At 40.3% G+C, this 23450-nt stretch overlaps 1 protein-coding gene across 1 annotated transcript in view; it reads left to right on the plus strand.

Moving 5' to 3' along the window:
* The first annotated feature begins 1393 nt into the window (after positions 1-1393).
* suclg2.L (succinate-CoA ligase, GDP-forming, beta subunit L homeolog) overlaps positions 1394-23450 on the plus strand; it is a 154759-nt gene continuing 132702 nt past the window's right edge. The window contains 1 exon segment of the mRNA NM_001096439.1: positions 1394-1501. Within this exon segment, the coding sequence (NP_001089908.1) occupies positions 1421-1501 (81 nt within the window). The 5' untranslated portion in view covers positions 1394-1420.

The raw sequence follows: 23450 nt of genomic DNA on the forward strand, positions 1-23450 counted from the left end.
TGTATTTGGGCAATGTTATGCAGTTGAAAATGACAAGATTTTGCAAATTTTTGAATGTGTGGTGAAAAAGTCAGATGCGAGTCTAGCATATCTCCCAACATTTTGGAAATAAAAAGAGGGACAAAATATTTGCTGCACATAGCGTGTCAAATTTTTTGACCACACCCATTTTTGTGGCCACACCCCCTAATTACCATGTTCATTTTACAAAATTTAGCAGGTTATGAAAGTTTGAACATATTTCTGTGTTTTTTTCCAGTTATTAAACTTTTGCTAATGAAGGTGATTTGCCCTTTAAGCTGTGAGTCTAACTTTTCCCAAGGGACCTGTTATCTTATATTGTTACAATTACTTATTTGCTTATCTCAAAATTGTTACAAAGGTATCTTATCGGAACCCTGTGGGCTCTCTGCCAAAAGCCAATTAAGTTAGAAACATTGTTTCTTTTTTTAGCTGTTCAGTGCAGAGAAAAGAGGTCAGGAGTAGACAAGTAGGGTTGGGTGTCATCAGCATTAGGGTCAGGGCACACAGGCGACAAATCTCCTCTTCTTCTGGGTGACTAATCTCCCCGAACTGCCTCCCCGTTGGCTAAAATACAAATCGCCAGCGGGATGGCACTAAGTGTGATTCGTTTTCCAAAGTTCCTCATGAGACAACTTCGGGCGTCTTCGGAAAACGAATAGCTCAGAAAGCCACCTATTTACATTTTAGCTGGGCGACTAATCTCCCTCAATCTGCCTGTGTGCCCTGACCCTAAGGGAAGGGGCACACCGGCAGATTCGGGGAGATTTAGTCGCCCTGCGACACTTCTGATCTTCTTCGGGGCGACTAATCTCCCTGAACTGCCTTCCGCCTGCTATAATGAGAAAACGCCAGTCGCCGGCGATTAATTTCCCTGAATCTGCCCTGTGCCCTGACCCTAAAGGTGATACCGAAGTCCAAACAACTGAATAAGTTTTCCTAGTGAAGTAGAATAGAGAGAGAACAGTGAGGGCCTAGAACAGAGCCTTGAGGAACTCAGACAGAGAGAGGGAACAAGTAGAAGTAGAGACAGAGAAGGAAACTGATGACTATTCTATGCAGCCTGCGCTGATTTCCAGGTGGCCATGCAATTTATATATTAGAAATATCCCCTTGCGCCCCTACTTTGCTTTTTATTTCTAACTAAAGGATAAAGACCTTTTCACTAAGAAAATGACTCTCCAAAAAAAAAAAAGCACGTGTCCCTTCCCAGGTTTAATGAATTCAAGCAGCGCTGAACCTTCCGAGCTGAAGAGAAAGGGGCGTGTCTGGACCCACTTCAGATTTATCCAATCAGAGGAAGGGGCGCGTCCACCTGACCATCAGCGTTTAGACGCGTATCTGGCCTCTCTCTCACTCAGTCCATGTGGAACGTATTGTCTCTCACTTCCGGTTAAAGATGGCCGCCTCCATAGTTGCACGGGCAGGGAATCTGCTGGGGAATTTCACAGCGAAGGGCGCTTTGCTCCGTACAACTCAGGTGAGACGAGCTGGGGCCATGGCTACAAATAGATCTAGTGTTTGCTTCTTATTGCTCTGACTCATTATCGATTCTCAGAGATCTTTGTCCTACTGGTGCCCTTAACTCCAATATTCCTGCTGTTTGTGTGTAAAGGTGAATTGTAACTGGCTCACGAGCTGCTTTTATACTACAATTCCCAGCATCCTCTGTGGGTGAAGTTAAGATCGAGCAGAAGGATTGTATTGCCTTTGTTTTCAAGTTTATAGGGGTCATGAAGTATTTGTTTGGATAAATTAATAATTTCCAACCTGCATTTGTTACTTTGGGCTGTCAGTGTTTTGTTGAGAGTTGTAGTTCAATAAACAGCTATAGGACTATGCCTGGTTTATGTGAATTAGCCCTGGGGGCAAGGGATGGCCCATCCTGACTTCTCCCGCTAGTTCCAAGAAATTGTTTGTAAATTTCATTGCCAACAACACAAAATGTTTTTTATACTTCCCACCCCAAGTCAAGCCTTAATTAGGTTATCTTCTGCGTTGTCATGAATAGGATCATCTTCAGTGGAAAGCTACCCTATGTGAAATTTGCTTACTTGCCTTCCCCCCCTCGAACATTTTCTGCGGACACCCTTGGTGGTGGGAGTTATAGTTCAACAGCAGTTTGCAAACAAATCTATATCATGGCTACTTCCTGCTAGTTATGTGCGGGCCAGCCCGATACCTGTCAGTCATATTCAGGCTGACCTTGCACTCCCATTTGCAGGGTGGCACTGCCAGCTTCCGGGTTACGGTTTTATAGCTACACGCCTGCTCTCTCCGCCCCTTTTGTGATGTGATTGACGGGTCGTGAGGGTCTATAAAAGGAACCCAGAAGTCGGGGTCGGGCAGACCCGGGTGGAGGGAGGGCAGATATCTGGCGGGTGCAAGTTGGGAAAAACCGTTCATGCATTTTATGTTGTTCTGATACAGTCTGTTTTGTAGCATAGGGATCCTTGATACATTCTATTCCCGTCCTTCCTTCCCTTTAATGTCACTTTCACTGGAAAATGCTGTGAGTGACTGGATATACATAGCAGGACTCCTGGCAGCGGGACAAGTATTTCGATTTACATTCCCATAGGCTGTTGTAATGGCACGTGATGGAACACTGATATAAATCTGTCCTGTTTGCCCTTTGTGGGCTACGTGCTATAGCAGAGACCCGGCATGTACATATGTAGGCGAGGTCTGGGATACGAGGCCCTGCAGCCGGCGAATATTTGTGCTGCTTATAGTAGTGATTATCTGCAGCCTGTTGCTAAGAGCTGAGGAATAACAAATGCAAATGTGACTTTAAATCCCCATACCGAGTATACCAGCTATCACCTACCTGTGGCCCTCCAGCAACTCAACTAGATTTGCCAACATTCTAAAAAGACATACCCAAATTATACCTACAGCCTTTCCAGGCGTGGGTGGACTGCAACTCTCATTAAAGGGATTATTCAACTTTAAATTAACTTTTAGTGTGATGTAGAGCAGGGGTCCCCAACCTTTTTTACTTGTGAGCCACATTTAACTGTAAAAAGCGCTGGGGAGCAACACAAGCATGAAAAAAGTTCCTAGGGGTGCCAAATAAGGGCTGTGATTGTCTATTTGATTGCCCCCTGACCGAACTGGTAACCTATAGGAGGCTCTGTTTGGCAGTATACCTGGTGTTTATGCAACCAAACTTGCCTTCAGTTTGCAATTTTAGCAATCTGGTTGCTAGGGTCCTAATTACCCTAGCAACTATTCACTGAATTAAATAACAGGCTGGGGTCTGAATTAGGGTAGGGTCTGAATAGAAAGATGAGTAATAAAAAGTAGCAACAAGAGTAATGTTGAAGCTGTACAAAGCATTTGTGTTTTGTTTTTTTTTGTATGGGGTCGGTGACCCCTATTTGAAATCTGGAAAGCGTCCGAAGAAGAAAAAGCTATAATAAAATATATAATGAAGATTAGAATTGTGCATTCTATAATATACAAAAATTAGCTTAAAGGTGAAGTACCCCTTTAAGATGCAATGTGTATATTTGAAAGCTAGCTTCACTGGTTTTTGCTTTGTGATACCTCAGCCGTCCTGTATATCCAGACTGGAAACTTCCCGGTGCCCAGCCCTGCGCAGATTTTAACTGTTTTACATACACTGTTGCCCCAGGCTGAGAGTTGTAGGCGCTTTGTTGGAAAGTACACATTAACTTTTGCCCTACATTTTTTTTGTTATTTAGCTTTTTATTCAGCAGCTCTCCAGTTTGCAATTCTAGCAATCTGGTTGCTAGGGTCCTAATTGCCCTAGCAACCATGTACTGAAATAATAGGCTGGGGTTTGATTAGGGGAGTGTCTGAATAGAAAAATGAGTGATACAAAGTAACAATAAACATAATGTTGTAGATCATTTGTTTTTTTGTATGGGGTCAGTGACTCCCATTTGAAAGCTGAAGATTTTTCTTCTATTTATATCAACTATGGCTGTATTCTTAGAGCCCCAACAGGCACGAAACGCGTAAGGCTTTTACTACTATGTCATAATAAATGATTTAGCATTTTTTTAATATTCTTGACTGTTTTTGCAGGTATTTACAACTATTGTTGCAATTTCGCTGTATTCTTATACCTTGTGCTACCCAGAAAGAGTTTACATTAACCCTTAGCATGGCATTCCTTTGCTGACAGCTCAGAAGTAAACGGGTCAATGGTTAACTTTACAAAAGAGCTGATTTGTGCCTTTTGTGTCAAAGGGTGACCTATTGTCTATTAAACATTAACCTCAGGCATACCTTGACGTGGCAAGTGCATAAATACTTCTTCCCTCAATCTGCAAATAAACATTATTTTACAAGTCAAAGGCCATAAGACTTGTGTGTGTCACTTTTTATATCCAGCAGGTCTCTGGCGTCTGTGATCTCTACGCTGTGTGTTTATGTACACACATACGCTGTGATGCAGCTCACAGAACTCATTATGGAGAAGAATATTTTGTATATACACACTGGGTCAGACATACAGGTTGTTAGTGCAAACTTGTAAAAAGGTGATTGCACAAGGATATTTTGCAACAATATGTAAAGTTGTGGTATTTTGTACAGCTAGTGGTTTGGAGGTCCAAAGCATTGCCACACAAAGGTGATCTGTCCTTCTGCTGTTACTGTGCCAGGCTCTGGGTGGATACCCATTGGGGCTCATTTATAAACAATGGGTGCATTTTCACCTGGGCAGTAACGCATAGCTACCAATCAGTGATTAGCTTTTTTCAGTCAGCTGCATTGAAAGCAATTGTCTGGTTGCTATGGGTTACTGCCCAGCAGCAAATTTGCCCAGTGTTTATAAATGACCCCCAGTGTGACAGTATCAGTCAGTGCCATTTCCCTGTACTCTGATTGTCTGATTGCAGAGGGCACTCTTTAAAGGGATCCTGTCATCGGAAAACATGTTTTTTTTCAAAACGCATCAGTTAACAGTGCTGCTCCAGCAGAATTTTGCACTGAAATCCATTTCTCAAAAGAGCAAACAGATTTTTTTTATATTCAATTTTGAAATCTGACATGGGGCTAGACATTTTGTCAATTTCCCACATGCCCCTGGTCATGTGACTTGTGCCTGCACTTTAGGAGAGAAATGCTTTCTGGCAGGCTGCTGTTTTTCCTTCTCAATGTAACTGAATGTGTCTCAGTGGGACCTGGATTTTACTATTGAGTGTTGTTCTTAGATCTACCAGGCAGCTGTTATCTTGTGTTAGGGAGCTCTTTATCTGGTTACCTTCCCTTTGTTCTTTTGTTTGGCTGCTGGGGGGGGGAAAGGCAGGGGGTGATATCACTCCAACTTGCAGTACAGCAGTAAAGAGTGATTGAAGTTTATCAGAGCACAAGTCACATGAACAGGGGCAGCTGGGAAATTGACAAAATGTCTAGCCCCATGTCAGATTTCAAAATTGAATATAAAAAAATCTGTTTGCTCTTTTGAGAAATGGATTTCAGTGCAGAATTCTGCTGGAGCAGCACTATTAACTAATTCATTTTGAAAAAAATTTTTTTTTCCCATGACCGTATCCCTTTAACATCAGAAGCCTCCTTCACAGAGAGTTAACTGTGGTACAGGTAAAAGATCCGTTATCCGGAAAACTGTTATCCAGAAAGCTCCAAATTACAGAAAGGCCACCCCCCCCATAAACTTCATTGTAATCAAATAATTAACATTTTTTTTAAATTATTTCCTTTTTCTCTGTAGTAATGAAACCTTGTATGTGATCCCAACTAAGATATAATTAATCCTTATTGGAAGCAAAAGCAGACTATTGGCTTTATTTAATGTTTACATGATTTTATAGAAGACTTAAAGGAGAAACAAACCTCTTATTAAAAAAACCCCTACCCCACATAGACCTCCCTCCTCACCCCCGCCTAGCTGCTACCCCAGGCATTGGAAGAAGAAACGAAGACCCAGAAGATGGCTGCCATGAACTGCGATTCCTGAATCTGCGCTGAGGGGTAACTAAAAAGGGGCATTTGCCTGCGCTAGCAGCTAGGCTGAGAGGGAGGGGGGTCTATGTGGGGTAGGGTTTTTTAATAAGGGGTTTGTTTCTCCTCCAAATTATGGAAAGATCCCTTATCCAAAAACCATCATATTCCAAGCACTCTGCATAACATGTCCCATACCTGTATATTCAGTTTGCTTTGTTCTTCAAGGGTAAGTACTCCCATTTGCATATGCATGGCATGTTCAGTTTAATTCCAGTCCTGATTTGCAGAACCCCAAAAAAGGCAAAGGGAGTAGCAAAAAGTGTGAGGAACCTACAATGAATCAGGGAGGTGTTTCAGGGAGGCTATATTGGAGTCATGGTCTTAGATATAATTATTTTTCCATGTTGGAAATTATTCTCAGTGTAAATGGAGATCTAGATTGCGGAAAACCCCAGGTCCCGAGCATTCTGGATAACGGGTCCCATATCTGTAGGAGGAGATATGGGACCAGGAGCAGTCGGAGAGCAAGTAACTTTAATTGTTTTTTTTTTTTCTTAAATAAAAAAAAAAAAATGTGTAATTTCTCAGCTGAGTACCTGATGCATATTGAGCTTCACGTAGAATAGGGTTTTCTTTAAGAACCAGCTTTTGTACGGTATTCCTCGACTCTAGTCTGTTGAGGGACTTGAATATTCAAACGTTTGCCTTGTTCAGTGTGATAATGGAAAACACTAAATACATCACTATGACTGTACCTCCATTCATCCCCAGTTATTGTAGGCCAATTCCTCATTGTGTTCTGTTGTTGGGGTTGTTTACCTTTAAATTAACTATTAGTATGATGTAGCGAGTGATATTCGGAGACAATTTGCAATTGGTTTTCATTTTTTTTATTATTCGTGGTTTTTGAGTTATTTAGCTTTTTATTCAGCAGCTCTTTGTTTCATCAGTCTGGTTGCTAGGGCCCAAATTACCCTAGCAACCAGGTAAAGATTTGAATAAGAGACTGGAATATGAATAGGAGAGGCCTGAATAGGTAGATGAGTAATAAAAAGTAGCAATAACAATAAATGTGTAGCCTTACCGAGCATTTGTTTTTTTTAGATGGGGTCAGTGACCCCCATTTGAAAGAGTCAGAAGAAGAAGGCAAATTTATAAACTATAAAAAATAAATAAATAAAGAATGAAGATCAACTGAAGAGTTGTTAGAATTAGCCACTGCATAAATTACTAAAATTTAATGTAAAGGTGAAGCAACCCTTTAAGTAAAACACCCATGGGTACTTACCCTTGAGATGATCTCTATTATGTCTCTTTTCCCTCCCGTTTCACTGAGCAGAGGTGAATGCCTTACAAACAGTTGCTCCCCTTTCACCCATTGCCTCTCACCCATAAACACCCTGACTGAGCAGCCTGTGTGAGTGCAAACAAGTCTGATCTCTGTAACTCAAAAAACAGGACCTTCTGCCCAGAATTCTATATAATGACTTTCAGGCCTTTGCAGCTGCACCTGGAGCCGGTTCAAAGGTGAATAAAGTTCGGGTAGAGAAAAACAAGTCATGTTTTAGGGACAGGTGTTCAGCGTTGCGTTTGAAACACAGCAGACCTCCCAACATTTTGGAAATCGAAAGAGGGACAAAAAGATTTGGCGTGCAGAGCTCTGGCAAAAAATATTTTGACCACGCCCATTTTTGTGGTCACACCCCCTAATTACAATTAATTGCCAGGTTATGAAAGTTTGAACACATTTCTGTGGTTTTTATGAATTATTACAGTTTTGCCGATGAAGGTCAATTGCCCTTTAAGCTGCAAGTGACAGTTTACCCAAGAGACCTGCTTATCTTATATTGTTACAAAAGTATCTTAAGTGCACCTGCAACATATTCTCTTCCAAAAGCCAATTATGTTAGAAACTTTGTATCTTTTCTTGGCTATTCAGTCAGTGCAGGAGATCAAAGAGAAAGTCAGGACTTTTCAGTAACAATCCGGGACTGCGGGTTGAGCTGTCAAAATCAGGACTGTCCCTCGAAAAACTGGACAGTTGGGAGGTATGACACCGTAAAGGGGAGGAAGAACTGTTCACACATCTTATATCATCCAGCATCCTCACTGAGCTCTCTATACCAATACCCCTCCCCCACATTCCTGATTAAAGAGGTTGTTCACCTTTAAATTAACTGTTAGTACGATGTAGAAAGTGATATTCTACAAGAATTTGCAATTGGTTTTAATTTTTTATTATTTGTGTTTTTTTGGGTTATTTAGCTTTTTATTCAGCAGCTCTCCAGTTTGCAATTTCAGCAATCTGGTTGCTAGGGTCCAAATTACCCTAGCAACCATGCATTAATTTGAATAAGAGGCTGGAATATGAATAGTAGAGGCCTGAATAGAAAAATGAGTAATAAAAAGCAGCATTAATAATAAATGTGTAGCCTTAAGGTGGCCATAGATATAGAGATTTGCTCATTTGGCGATGTCTCTAAGCGGATGTCTCCGAGCGGATCTCTCCCCGATATGCATATGACATTGAAGTGGGTGATATCGGCTGATCCGATTGTTGGCCCAACTATCAGATCATAATGGATCCGATACAGGCGGTCGGATCATGGAACCACATAGACGCACAGATGCGGCCGCGATCCGACGGGGTTTTTTAACCTGCCCGATTGAGTAATCGATCGGGGAAGCCCGTTGGATAGCCCCACACACGGGCCAATAAGCTGCTGACTCGGTCTGTTGACAGCTTTTATCGACCCTTACAGAGCATTTGTTTTTAGATGGGGTCAGTGACCCCCCATTTGAAAGCTGGAAAGAGTCAGAAGAAAAGGGCAATTAATTAAAAAAAAAAAAAAAAAAAAAAAAAAAAAGCTATAAAAAATTAAGACCAATTGAAAAATTGCTTACTATTGGCCATTCTATAACATACTAAAAAGTAAAACTTAAAGTGGAACCACCCCTTTAGAAATGCTGCAGTTTGATTTATCCATCAATCAATTGTATGTCTCTCCTGCTATGACTATTTGTATTAAAAGGAGAAGGAAAGGCTAAAATTAAGTAAGCTTTATCAGAAAGGTCTATATAAATACACCAGTAAATGCTGCTCTGAGCCCTCTGTCAAAAGAAAACCGTATTTCTTTCCTTCTATTGTGTACTCATGGGCTTCTGTATCAGACTTCCTGCTTTCATCTTAAACCTCCAGGGCTAGGGCTTGTGCATGCTCAGTTTGCTCCTCTCCCGCTCCCTATGACTGAGCAGGAAAACTCAGGCAGGAAGTGATGTCACACCAAGTGAATATGGCAGCTGCTATCCTAAACAAACAGAGACCGTGTCTAGAGCCGTTTACTCGGGTATGGTAAAGCAATCTGCAGAATAACAAGTGTTATAACTTGCACTATTGTCTATCTATTAACAAAAAACTGTTTCTGTACCTTTCCTTCTCCTTTAAATGCTTTCGACTGAATAGTAACAACCTCAACCCCCCAATCATCCTCCTGGTGTGAATGAAATATGCAGAACTTTTCACTATTCATTAGAAATATCATTTTAATATTGCAGAAAAAACGATGAAGTGGAAGTTTTCATAAACCAGTGACAGAGGGAATTTGCTTCCTTTCTCTGAAGTCAATTGCAGTTTTTTTTTATTTTTGTGATATTTTGGCTACATGTGGAATCTCTTCCATCTTGATTTCCGTAATGCGTTTTTCCTCCCAGTGAAGCTCCAGCGACTGCAGACCACATGCCATCAGCTATATATTCGCTGCAAGACGTTTTTAGGTCAATGAAAACAATGTTTTTTTTTTCTCCAGCCTTTGAAGTTTAAAGCTTGAAATTAATTTATGTATTGAGGGGAGGGGGTACTTTATGCGGAATATCCAGAAGAAATTCTCCCGCAGGGCTGATTTTATTGCATTGCTCATGAACCCAATCAGATTGGGGCTCATTTATAAACTTCGTGCAGGGCAGATTGGTTGGCACAGTGAATATATTTGCCCTGCGCCTGGTTACATTTATAAAGCCGAATAAGAATTGCAATTTTTTTTTTTCACAATGCGAATGTCTATATGAGCTTTTTAAATATGTCAAAAATCGCAAATTGCGAATATTTATTGAATATTATACATATAATGCGCCGGCTAAAATGAAAAAACGGCGCTAATCACACACGGCAATTCGTTTTCCAAAGTCGCCCGAATTTGACTCACGTGGAAACGGGTGTGATTAGTGCCGGTGGTTTTTTATGTTAGCCGGCGCGAGTGAAGGAAGACGTTTGGGGAGATTGGTCGCAGCAAAGATGAGGCGATTAGTTGCCAGGTGACCAAATCTCCCCAAAAACACCCAGTGTGGCCTTACCCTAACAGCTGCCTGTAATGAAACCCAGAGATTCTGCTCAGCAGGGACAAAGATAAGAAATGTATCAACTAAATGTATCATTTTAGAACAGTTTACAGGGTCGGCGACCCCCCCCACCCAGAGCTGCTTCAGAAGGTGAAAAATGACACTTTACACTTCAATATTCGAAAAACAGTCACACATAGAAAATAGTACGTCATTGGAAAAAGTTGTTATTTCTGGTGATCTGTCTGAAAACAACTAGTTGTTTGAAGGTGAACCACTCCTTTAAAGTGATACTGACACTAAAAAAAACTACTTTTTTAAAATATGAATGTACATTAAATGTTACCTATAGGTCATGTTGATCATTTTTTGCCGAGAGGTTTGTTTTTGTAAGCATTTGTTATTTGAAGTTCCTAAGGGCAGGGGCACATGGGCAGATCTAATCGCCTCTTTTTCGGGACGACAATCTCCCCGTACTGCCTTCCGCCTGTTATAATGAGAAAACGCCAGCGCAATGGCACTCGCGGCGCTTCAATTTCCCAGGTCGCCCGAAGTTGCCTCCCGAGGAAACTTTGGGTGACTTCGGAAATCGAAGCGCCGTGAGTGTATTACCACAGGCGATTTTTCATTTTAGCAGGCGGAAGGCAGTTCGGGGAGATTGTCGCCCCGAAGAAGAGGCGATTAGTCGACAGGAACCTTTACTTCTTGAAGAAGAACGTTCTGCTCATAGAACACTCCAGTGCAGAAGGGAAAAATAATTCTGTTTATAAGTAGGTACAGGTATGGCATCCATTATCCGTATTACTCAGAAAGTTCCGAGTTATGGGAAGGCCACCTGCCATAGACTCTATTTGAATCAAATTATTCAAATTGTTAAAACTATTTCCTTTTGCTCTAATAAAACAGTAGCTTGTTCCGAGGTTATTTTTTTTCCTGCCGAAAACTTGATTGATTGTAATTTTTGTTTTGTTAACCCCTAACTCTCTGATGCGAGTTTTTACCATTCGAGTTTTTTCAGAAACCATTTGAGTTGAGTTCATTCGAGGTATAAAAAAAACTCTAAAATTCAACCTCTAATAAATAAGGTAGGAAGATCCAAATTACAGAAAGACCCCATATCTAGAAAACGCCAGGTCCTGAGAATTCTGGATAACGGGTCCCATACATGTACTGTATATGTTGCTTTCCACGCAGGAAAGGGAGCAAGCCGCCCTGTATATTAGTGAGTGTGTCTGTAAGTAAATGGGACAGTATCATGACTGATAACAAGAGAGGAGACAGGCCCATTTATCAGGACATGACAACTACATAAGAAACTGTCATACTGATCCATAGATACAAGTACCAGGGAAACAAAGAGCTGCTTTATTTATTCTTCCTTGTCAGGAGAGACTTTCCTTGTCTATGACCTCTTCTTTCCCTGCAATGTTTCCCTACTACAGTCTCTCCCTTTCTGCTATGTCTCTCTCTCTCTCCCCCTCTCTCTCTCTCCCCCTCCCTCCCTCTGCCTCCCAACGTCTACATCAGTGATTCTTAAAGAGGTGGTTTAGACTGTAAACTTTTAGGGGCAGATATATCAAGGGTTGAATTTGAAAAACTTCGAAATTCAAAAAGACCAACCAAAATTAAAGTTTTTTTTTGTCCGTTTTTGATCCAATTCGAATAGTATGAATCAAAGTTTTTCCTCCCCAAAAAACTTCGATTTTTCAAAGTTCACCAATTGACTCCAGTTGGGTTCTAGGAGGTCCCCCATAGGCTAATTCCATCCAATGGACAGCACTCCTTTTTCCATAAAACCGTCTTTATTTTTCTTAGGACAGCAACATGCAACGTTTCGAGCGGCACTCCACTCTTTATCAAGCATCGGCAATTCGGCAGGTTTTAGATGGCGAATGGTCGAAGTTGAAGACAGTACATGATGAATTTCAGAATTCAAATTTATTTCAAATTTGGACCACTCCCTAGTCGAAGTACTCAATAATTAGCTCGAAATTAGATTTTTTTTTAATTAGAATTTTCACTTCAACCTTTGCTAAATCTGCCCTTAGTATGTTATAGAATGGCTAATTCTAAGCAACTTTCCCATTTTTTTTAATTTATTTTTTATAATTATTTGCCTTTTTCTTCTGACTCTTCCCAGATTTCAAAAGGGGGTCACTGACCCCGTATAAAAAGCAAATGCTCTGTATGGCTACAAATGTTTTGTCATAGCTAATTATTTCTCATAATTTTTTCAGACCCTCCCCTATTCATATTCCTGTCTCTTATTCAATTCAATGCATGGTTGCTAGGGTAATTTGTACCCCAGCAACTTGATTGCTTACAATGCAAACTGGAGAGCTGCTGAATAAAAAGCTAAATAACTTAAAAACCTTAAATAATAAAAAATGAAAATCAGTTGCAAATTGTCTCAGAATATCTACTCTCTACATCATAATAAGGGGCAGATTTATAGAACCTATTTGGATTCATTTGGTGGACTGCGAATTTAACGCGCTATTACTTAGGGGCCGATTCATGAAGCTCGAGTGAAGGATTCGAAAACTTCGAATTTCGAAGTGTTTTTTGGGCTACTTCGACCATCGAATGGGCTACTTCGACCTACGACTACGAATCGAACGATTCGAACTAAAAATCGTTCGACTACGACCATTCGATAGTCGAAGTACTGCCTCTTTAAAAAAAACTTCGACCCCCTACTTCGGCAGCTAAAAGCTACCGAAGTCAATGTTAGCCTATGGGGAAGGTCCCCATAGGCTTGCCTAAGTTTTTTTGATCGAAGGATATTCCTTCGATCGTTGTATTAAAATCCTTCGAATCGTTCGATTCGAAGGATTTAATCGTTCGATCGAAGGAATAATCCTTCGATCGTTCGATCGCAGCATTTGCGCTAAATCCTTCGACTTCGATATTCGAAGTCGAAGGATTTTAGTTCCTAGTCGAATATCGAGGGTTAATTAACCCTCGATATTCGACCCTTCATACATCTGCCCCTTAGAGTCGCATGAATCTAATTTGATCAAAAACGTACCTATTCAATCGAAAATGGACCTATTCGGCCAAAAAAAACTGATTTAATTTTGGTTGGTCTTTTTGAATTCTAATTTCGAAGTTTTTCAAATTCGAAATTCGAACCCTTTATAAATCTGCCCCTAAAAGTTAACTCAAAGGTGAACAACCCCTTTAATGGGCCAATTATTGGGTCCTCCTGCTTTTTAGTGTCCATCCTGGAGGAAACCCATGCGAACACACGGAGAACATAAACACTCTTATATAATGTCCTGGCAGGCATCAAACCCAGGAACTCAGTACTGCAAGGCAGAAAAACTAACCTATGCAGCTTTGGCAGGCTTTCCTAATTTAGTAATTAAAGGATATGTAAACCATCAAAAATAAATTAATGTAAAATTGCTCATTTAAGCACTTTTGCAATAGTCATTAGTTTTTTTTTTTTTTAAGTTCACCTTTAAATTAACTTTGAGTAGGTTATAGAATGAAAAGTTGCTTAAAATTAGCCAATCGGTCTTTATTCTGACTCCAGCTTTCAAACGGGGGCCATTGACCCAATCTAAAAAAAAAAACAAATACTCTGTAAGGTTACACATTTATTGTTATCGCTACTGTTTATTACTCCTCTTTCTATTCAGGCCTCTCCTATTCATATTCCAGCCTCTTATTCAAATCAATGCATGGTTGCTAGGGGAATTTGGACCCTGCAACCAGAAATTGCAGACTTGAGAACTGCTTGAACAAAAAGCTAAATAACTCAAAAACCACAAATAATAAAAAATGAAAACCAATTGCAAATTGTCTCAGAATATCACTATCTACATCATACTAAAAGTTAATTTAAAGGTGAATAACCCATTTAACATATTCGAAACATGACTGTATTGAGAAATTAAAGAAACATCACAACGGCAGATGCTTTATAGAGGTCAACAAATATTTTCCCTATATTCACCTGGATGTCCAAACTGAAGCATACTGCCTGGGGATGATGGGAGTTGTAGTACAACAACAGGCACAGGGCCTCATTCCTGATTTATGTATCTCGTGTGAGATTGGGCTGCAGACATCCGGTAGTATTTGCACCCCCCCTTAAAGGAGAAGCAAACCCAGGTGCAGATTTTGTCCAGCGGAGTTCACGGGCGCCATCTTCTTCTCTTCGGTAATCTTCGGAATGAGACCGGCGCATGGGCAGTTAGAGCAATGGTCTGTTTAAACGACAACTGCGCATGCGCCGAAACTCGTGAAAATTGCCGTCTCATTCCGAAGATTTCCGAAGCGGATGAAGATGTCGCCCCGTGAACTCCGATGCCCGAATCTGCACCGAGGGGTAAGTAAAAAGTTAGGGCCATTTGCCCGGGGTAACACTTAGGCTGAGGGGAGGAGGGAGGGGGATCTATGTGGAGTAGGAGAGTAGGGTTTTTTTGGGGTTTGCTTCTCCTTTAAGCCTTACTAACAAGTCATTTAGAAGGAGCAGTTTATGTTTTCTGTTTAATATTCAATCCTAATCTCCTCTAGTCATCCAGCAAAAAGGGTGTTTACGCTTTATTTTCTCTTACCTTGTGCCTAAGGGGATGCAAAGTATTAACTGCCAGCAAACTTCAGGCCAATAAGGCTCTTTAATGGAGCCATCATTACTGCCGAACTAACCTTCAGAAACGAATCTACAGGCTAATTGCTAATTCAGAGAGAAGCCTATTCACAAATGAATCATAAAAGGCTAAATGGCGGAAAGTGATAGAACAGCCTGTAGATCTGGGGCCGTGGATAATATCCGCGGTCTCAGCACATTCACTGGTCTCCAGCTTGTGATCCAGTATAGAACAATCCCCAGCAGCAGCCGGCAGTTGGGGGACAGAACTGTCATCGGATTCTTGGGGGTTCAGCCCTTCCTATATGTAAGGGTCTTTGGCTCTTTGTCTTCTGCTGAAAATTCTCTTGATAACCGCCGTGCGTTTGTACGTAGGCCTTTATATCTGCTACATCTGAGAATTTACATACAGGTATGGGATCTGTTATCTGGAAACCCGTTATCAAGAAACCTCTGAATTGTGACTAGGCCATCTCACATGGAGGGATTGTTCACCTTTAAATTAACTTGTAGTATGATGTAGAGAGAGGGATATTCTGAGACAATTTGCAGTTGGCTTTCAATTTTTATTATTTGTGTTTTTGAGTTATTGTTTTCTTTTTATTCAGCAGTTTTCCAGTTTGCAATATCCGCCATTTGGTTGCTAGGGTCTAAATTCCCCTAGCAACCATGCATTGATTTGAATAAGAGACTGGAATATGAATAGGACAGGCCTGAAAAGAAAGATGAGGAATAAAAAGTAGCAATAACAATACGTGTAGCCGTTCTAGTGACCCCTATTTCAAAGCTTATAGAGCCAGAAGAAAAAGGCAAATAAAAAAAACTAGAAAAAATAAAATAATGAAGGCCAATTGAAAAGTTGATTAGAATGAAAAATTCTATAACATACTAAAAGTTAACTTAAAGGTGAACCACCCCTTTAAGGTACGGAGATCCAAATTACGGAAAAATCACTTATCCGAAAACCCCAGGTTCCTAGCATTTTGCATAACTGGTCTTAAACCTGTATATTAAATTTGCTTTATGCTTCAAGGGCAAGTACTCCCATTTGCATATTTATGGCATGTTCCTTTTATTTCCAGTCCTGATTTGCAGAACCCCAAAAAAGGCAAAGGGAGTAGTCAAAGGTGTGAGGAACCTACAATGCATCAGGGAGGTGTTTCAGGGAGGCTATATTGGAGTTGTGGTCTTGGATATAATGATTTTTCCATTGGGACTTGTTGGGAATTATGCTCAGTGTAGTGTTGCTAGTTATCCTGGGCTCAAACAGTTGATCATCTGCGAGGGAATGGAAGAATGGAAACCTCTGCTTATAGGGGTTGTTCAACTGTTAGTATGATGTAGAGAGGGATATTCTCAGATAATTTGCAGTTGGTTTTCATTTTTTATTATTTACGGTTTTTGAGTTATTCAGCTTTTTAATCAGCATCTCTCCAGTTTGCAATTTCAGCAATATGGTTGCTAGGGTCCAAATGACCCTAGCAACCATTGATTTGAATAAGAGACTGGAATATGAATAGGAGAGGCCTGAATAGAAAGATGAGTAATAAAAAGGAGCAATAACTATACATTTGTAGCCTTACAGAGACTTTGTTTCTAGATGGGGTCAGTGACCCACATTTGAAACCTGGATCGGTTGAATTCACTGGAGCAGTGCCTAAGATTATCGGACACCCTCCAGTCAACTTGACTTTCCTTGTCCTTTAGAATACCCAATACATTTAAAAAACGGAGCAATCGTGTGCAAAAGTAGAAATAAAGAAACCTTAAAACAGCGTAAAATGCTTGTCCTGTGTGTAGGGTCGAACTGGCCTGCCAGAGTGTAAACTTCATGCAGGTATGGGACGTGTAATACAAAATGTTAGGGACCTGGGGTTTCCAAATAAAGGATCTTTCCATAATTTGGATCTTCATACTTAAGTCTAATAGAAAATCATGTAAACATTAACATCAGTCCAATTCTGATCCAATAAATCTATAGTAAAGGGGCTTAAAAAATGGATTATATTAAATTTGTATTTAGGTTATGGCTGTGTTATAAGAGAACAGGTATGGGAGCTGGTATCCAGAATGCTCAGGACTTGGGGTTTTCCAGATGATTGATCTTTCTGTAATTGTCTACTAGCAAATCATGTAAATCATGTTTTTTCTTCCAATAAGGAAGAGGCAACAGGTATGGTACCTGTTATCCAGAATGCGCAGGACCTGGGGTCTTCTGGATAATGGATCTTTCTGTAATTTGGATCTTTGTACCTACTAGATCATTTACACACTAAATAAACCCAATAGGCTGGTTTTGCCTCCAATAAGGATTAATTATATCTTAGTTGGGATCAAGTACAATTTACTGTTTTATTATATTATTATAATATTATTATAATGGAGTCTGTGAGACGGCCATCCTGTAATTCGGAGCTTTCCGGATAACGGATCCCATACCCTGTACAAGCTAGTGTTTTATTATTACAGAGAAAAAGGAAATCTTTTTTTAAAAATTCGGAGCTTTCTGGATGAGTTTCCGGATAATGGATCCCATACCTGTACAAGCTACTGTTTTATTATTCCAGAGAAAAAGGAAATCATTTTTAAAAAATTGGATTATTTGATTATAATATAGTCTAGGGGAGACAGCCATCGTGTAAGTCGGAGCTTTCCGGATAACGGATGCCATAACATGCTACTGTTTTATTATTACTGCAAAAAAGGAAATCTTTTTTATAAATTTGGATAAAACTGAGTCTACGAGGCAAATCCCCTAACCGGCAACAATTTGTCAGCGATGGCTTCACAGCCATCGCTACACTTCGCCAGGCCTAAATTCGCTAGGACAACGCTAATCCGCTAAAGTGTGAAGTTGCGTCCGGGGCGCTGAACGTTAACGTTACGTAATTTGCACACGTCAGGAAATTATAACGTTGAATGGAGATATATGTTGTAGCAAATACACTACATTACACAAGTCCAGGGAACCTTATTAAATAAAATAGAGTTGTTATATTGCCCTACACATGAGCCCACTGTATAGTTTATGTTCCATATGTTAGCAAATGTAGTGGGGAACCCGGTTACCCAAAAAAAAATTTACGGACCTTTGCAGCTTACCACTCTGAAAAAAGGAAAAGACGCCAGTGTTTTTTGGGACTAAAAATTGAAGATCTATGCAGTCCATTGCACTTTCGCCTGGTCTGAGATTGCGAATGAGGTAACGTTCAGTAAAATCCGCATCTTAATGAATTTGCAAAGTTACGTCCATTCACTAGAGCGAAAATTCGCATGACGTTAGAGTGTCTGTCTCCTTCATTAGCAAAGTGACACCTGCACCCGTTAGGAAATCGGCGAAGTTCCGAAATGACGCCACACTGGCGAATTTTCGCCAGCGCTAGTCACTTCGCCCTTCAGGGAATCTGCCCCTATGGGAGAAGGCCTTTCTGTACTTGTCAGCTTTCTGTATAACGGGATTACGGATCCAATACCTGAACATATAAGCAGCATTGCCTTGGACACACGTAACCAGTAATCGTTTCTTTCCCTCCTACATTTCTTCATTTGATTATTATTTTGGCAAAACCTAAAATTGCTTCCGTAATGGGAACCAGTGCGTTGTAAAGTTTGAAGCCATTGAAGAAAGCTCGACTTTTTGACATTAACATGAGACGGGGTTCGGGGCGGGTTCATGCCACCTTCCATTTCAGCCGTTGAATGTGATCAGTGTTATTGAGAATAGCAGGAGTCGTGGAAGATGAAGAATGGAAACCCCTTCATGCTCCCTGTTCCCCCCCACGCATCGTGCAGGCTCACTTTTATGAACATGCTCATTGGAAGCGGTTACCTGGGGTTCCAGGAGCTGGAGGCATGCTACTAGAGTAAATGCTTCACTGAATGCCCCGCCGAGTGCTAATGCAAATTAGAGACCTGTGATATTCTGCTCGGCGGGGCTTTATTATAGGTGCCGCACACACGCCGGGCCTGTCTTTAAGGTCACAAGACGCTGTTTGTTCTCTAATGCCAATCTGCGATTTACAGGCAGTTCACCTTTGTGCGGCTGGATAAAGAGAGCCGAGAACAAAAAAAAAAAAAAAAAAGTTTTTGTGCTCAAAGAAAGTCTCCCCTTTTGTTTCCGGCAAATGAAATATTGTGCGGGTAGGAGCTGCGTTTAATCACCGCTAATAATTGAACAGGGAGTGTAGGTTGAATTTGTTCCTATTGATCCACTTGCAAATCTGACCCCCTTAGCAATTGAGAAACTCTGAATATTATATGACTTGTACCTGCCAACTTGTATCAAAGGCATCATTGCCGCTATCTGAAAATCTGTCCCATGGATCTTTGCACATTTAAAGGGTTGTTCACATTTAAAGGAGAACTAAAGCCTAACTAAAGAAGTAGCTAGAAATGTTGTACATGATGTTTTGTGCTTCTGTACCAGCCCAAGGCAACCACAGCCCTTTAGCAGTAAAGATCTGTGTCTCCAAAGATGCCCCAGTAGCTCCCCATCTTCTTTTCTGCTGATTCACTGCACATGCTCTGTGCTGCTGTCACTTACTGAGCTTAGGGACCCACTCACAATATACAGTACACATAGAATAGAAATGTCACTATATAAGGCTGATTAGTAATTAATACGATAATTACTACATGGCAGCACAGAAACCAGTGCAATTAGCATCAGAATTTAATAATCAGCAAACCTGTAGCATCATCTTATAATACACAAAAGCCATGAATATCTTGTAAATTATATCCTTATAAACGGTGAGTTCTGATGTCATCAGTTATAAACGGTGATTTCTGATGTCATTTCTGTCACATGACTCACTGAAACTTGTGTATTATAATAAATAAAGTACCCCCAGTTGTGAAATATGAGGATATTAGAAGTTACCTCGGAGTTTCAAGACCTGTATAAAAACACTCGGCCTTCGGCCTAGTGTTTTTATATGGTCATGAAACTCCTCGGTAACTTATAATATCCTTATAGTTTACAAGAGGGGGTACTTTATTCACTATATATTACAGGGGAAGCTCATTTTCTGCTGGATAATTAGTGACGAGCCCTAAGCTTAGCTTCTCAACAGCCAATCAGAGCCCACTGAGCATGTGAGTGTCACAGACACTTTCCAAGATGGTGACCCCCTGTGACAAGTTTGAAGTCCTGGATCATTGCTGCTATTGACAAGCTGAAACTTTAGCCTCGTGCAATAAGTTCACTATATAAAACATGGCATTTTTAACCATTTTAAGGGTTTAGTTCACCTTTAAATTAACTTTTAGTATGGTGTAGAGAGAGATGTATTCATTTTTATTTTTTTTATTATAGTTTTTTAGCTTTTTATTCATCAGCTCTCTAGTTTCTGGTTGCTAGGATCCAAATTCCCCTAGCAACCATTCACTGCTTTGAATAAGAGACTGGAATATGAATAGGAGGGGCCTGAATAGAAATAGAAATAATGAAACGTAGCAATAACAATACATTTGTAGCCTTAAGGTGGCCATACACGGGCAGATAAAGCTGCCGATATCGGTTGTTTGGACCAATTTGTCAGCTTTTCTGCTCGTGTATGGGGGCTTCAGACGGGTCTTCCCGATCGATATCTGGCCACGATATCGATCGGGAAGGTTGGATTTTTACCCGACCGACCCGTCGGAGCCGCTTGGCGCATCGTAATTCGATCGTTCGGCCCCCGATATAGCCATGCAGTTAATGGCATATCGGGGAAAGATCCGCTCGTTTGGCGATGTCGCCAAACAAGCGGATCTTGGAGTCTATGGCCACCTTTAAGGTGGCCATAGATGCAAAGATCCGCTCGTTTGGAGATGTTGCCAAACGAGTGGATCTTTCCCCGATATGCCATTAACAGGCATGGCTATATCGGGGGTAATCTGATTGTTTGGCCGTATGGCTGCCATGGGCTCCGACGGGATCGGTCGGGTCAAAATCACACCTGACCGATTGACCAAATGACTGATCTCCGCCCAACGAAAGATGTCTGCACACACGATCCGAAAATAGTACGAATCCTCGATTCGTAGGACTGGATCTGTGTGTCTATGGCCACCTTTACAGAGAGTTTGTCTTTTACATGGGGCCAGTGGATGAAAGGAGTCAGAGGAAGAAGGCAAATAATTCTATACCATGCCAAAGATTAATTTAAGATTAACCACTCCTTTAAAAATACCCTAATATCATGATCAATTATACTTAATTTATAAAGTGCTGACATTTTCTGCAGGCTTTATAGAGATTATACATCAAGCCCTGCTCCAGTGGAGCTTACACTCTAAGCAGTTGCAGCACAAAATGCCTCTTACTAAATATTTTGCATTTAGACCAGTGATCGGTTTACATGGTGCAATATAATTTTATAATTTAAAGTAAAAAAAACCAAAACATTAAATGACACAAGCAGGGGCACCTCAGGGATCCTACTCTGATGAAGCACCCAGTGGAGTGACTAATGGCTAATGAGGGTTCTGGAACATTGAGGTGCCCCTGCTGCTTGTGTGTAATTTTTGCATATTAAGTTTATGTGATTATATTGCACTAAATGAACATGTTATGGGTGGAAATGTGGTGGATTTTCAAGAATATCAAGACCTTTTTCCAGTACGGGTATGGGACCTGTTATCCAGAATGCTCGGGATCTGGGGTTTTCGGGATAGGGGATCTTTCCATAATTTGGATCTTCATATCTTAAGTCTACTAGAAAATCATGTAAACATTAAATAAACCCAATAGGCTGGTTTTGCGTCCAATAAATATTAATTCTATCTTAATTGGGATCAAGTACAGGTATGCGATCCGTTATCCAGAATGCTTGGGACCTGGGGCTATCCAGATAAGCTATGAAGATCCAAATTTTGGAAAGATGCCTTAACTCTACTAGAACATCATGTAAACATAAAACCAGACCATTGGGTTTATTTAGCCTCCAATAAGGATTAATTATATCTTAGTTGGGATCAAGTACAAGGTATTGTTTTATTATTACACAGAAAAAGGAAATCATTTTTTAAAAATTTTAATTATTTGGATAAAATGGAGTCTATGGGAGACGGCTTTCTGGATAACGGATCCCATACCTGTATGTTATTTATCTTGGAAAAGGATACTGATATCCTTATGTTATACCCAAGCCCCCAATTAACTGAATACCTTTTTTTTTTTTTTTTTTCATTTGTTAAAGGGAACCAGTCACCCAGAATTTTTTAACCCCACCAGAGAGGCAAACGAATAGAGCCTGCACTCCGGTTGGGGGAAACTGTAGTTTTTTTTAAAAAAAATTGCCAACGCTAGGCTGCCTGCAGGATCCTAGTGCTGGTGCTTCCATTATCCTGGAAACCGGATAATGAATTATGGAAGGGTCATCTCCATTGGACTCACTTTTAACCAAATAATCCAAATATTTAAAAATTATTTCCTTTTCCCTGTAATAATAAAACAGTAGCTTGTACTTGATCCCAACTAAAATATAATTAATTCTTATTGGCAGAAAAACCAGCCTATTGGGTTTATTTCATGTTTACATGATTTTCTAGTAGACTTAAAGGGGTTGTTCACCTTTAAATGAACTTTTAGTATGATGTAGAAGAGAGTGATATTCTGAGACAACTTGCAATTGGTTTTCATTTTTTAATATTTGTGTTAATTCACGTTTTATTCAGCAGCTCTCCGCTTTTCAATTTCTGCAATCTGGTTGCTTGGTTCCAAATTACCCTAGCAACCATGCTTTGATATGAATAGGAGACTGGAATATGAATAGGAGAATAGAAAGATGAGTAATAAAAAGTACCAATAACAATACATTTGTAGCCTTACAGAGCATTTGTTATTAGATGGAGTCAGTGACCCCCATTTAAAAACTGGAAAGAGTTAGAAGAGGAAGGCAAATAATTAAAAAAAACTATAAAAAATAAATAATTACTAGTGATGGGCAAATAAATTTGCTTTGCACAAATTCGCGGACGCCCATTTACTTTAACGCCAGCGTCAGCTTGGACGCAGGTGGCAATTTCTGATTTTCACTATTTTTTGTGAAAATGTCCGATTTTCATGATTTTTTTTTTTGTAAAAATGTCAGAATTTCACGATTTTTTTCGTGAAACGTTTCCGATTTCATGATTTCCCCCTGAATTTTTCGCCGTTTTGCGAATTTTGCTGGAAATTCACAAATTTTCGGGCGAAACTGGAGAAATTCGCCCATCGCTAAAAATGACAACCAATTGAAAAATTGCTTAGAATTGCCCATTCTATAACATACTAACAGTTAACCACCCCTTTAAGCTTTGAAGATCCAAATTACAGACCCCAGGTCCCGAGCATTCTGGATAACAGGTCCCATACCTGTAATTGTATCCCCAACTGGAGTGTGAACTTATTTAGGTTTGTGAAAATGCAGGTTGTGGATTTATATCAGTCCAGATTGTAGAAACTGACGCAGAACTCTACTGGGAACTTGTAATGCCAAACAGGTGTTACAGTTAGAGAATAACAACATATCCATATCCTTATTATAGTAAGGAACACCTTTGCCTTCCATGCTCTGTGTACAAAGAA

This window comes from Xenopus laevis, chromosome 4L, assembly GCF_017654675.1.
Source record: "Xenopus laevis strain J_2021 chromosome 4L, Xenopus_laevis_v10.1, whole genome shotgun sequence".
Lineage (NCBI taxonomy): Eukaryota > Metazoa > Chordata > Amphibia > Anura > Pipidae > Xenopus > Xenopus laevis.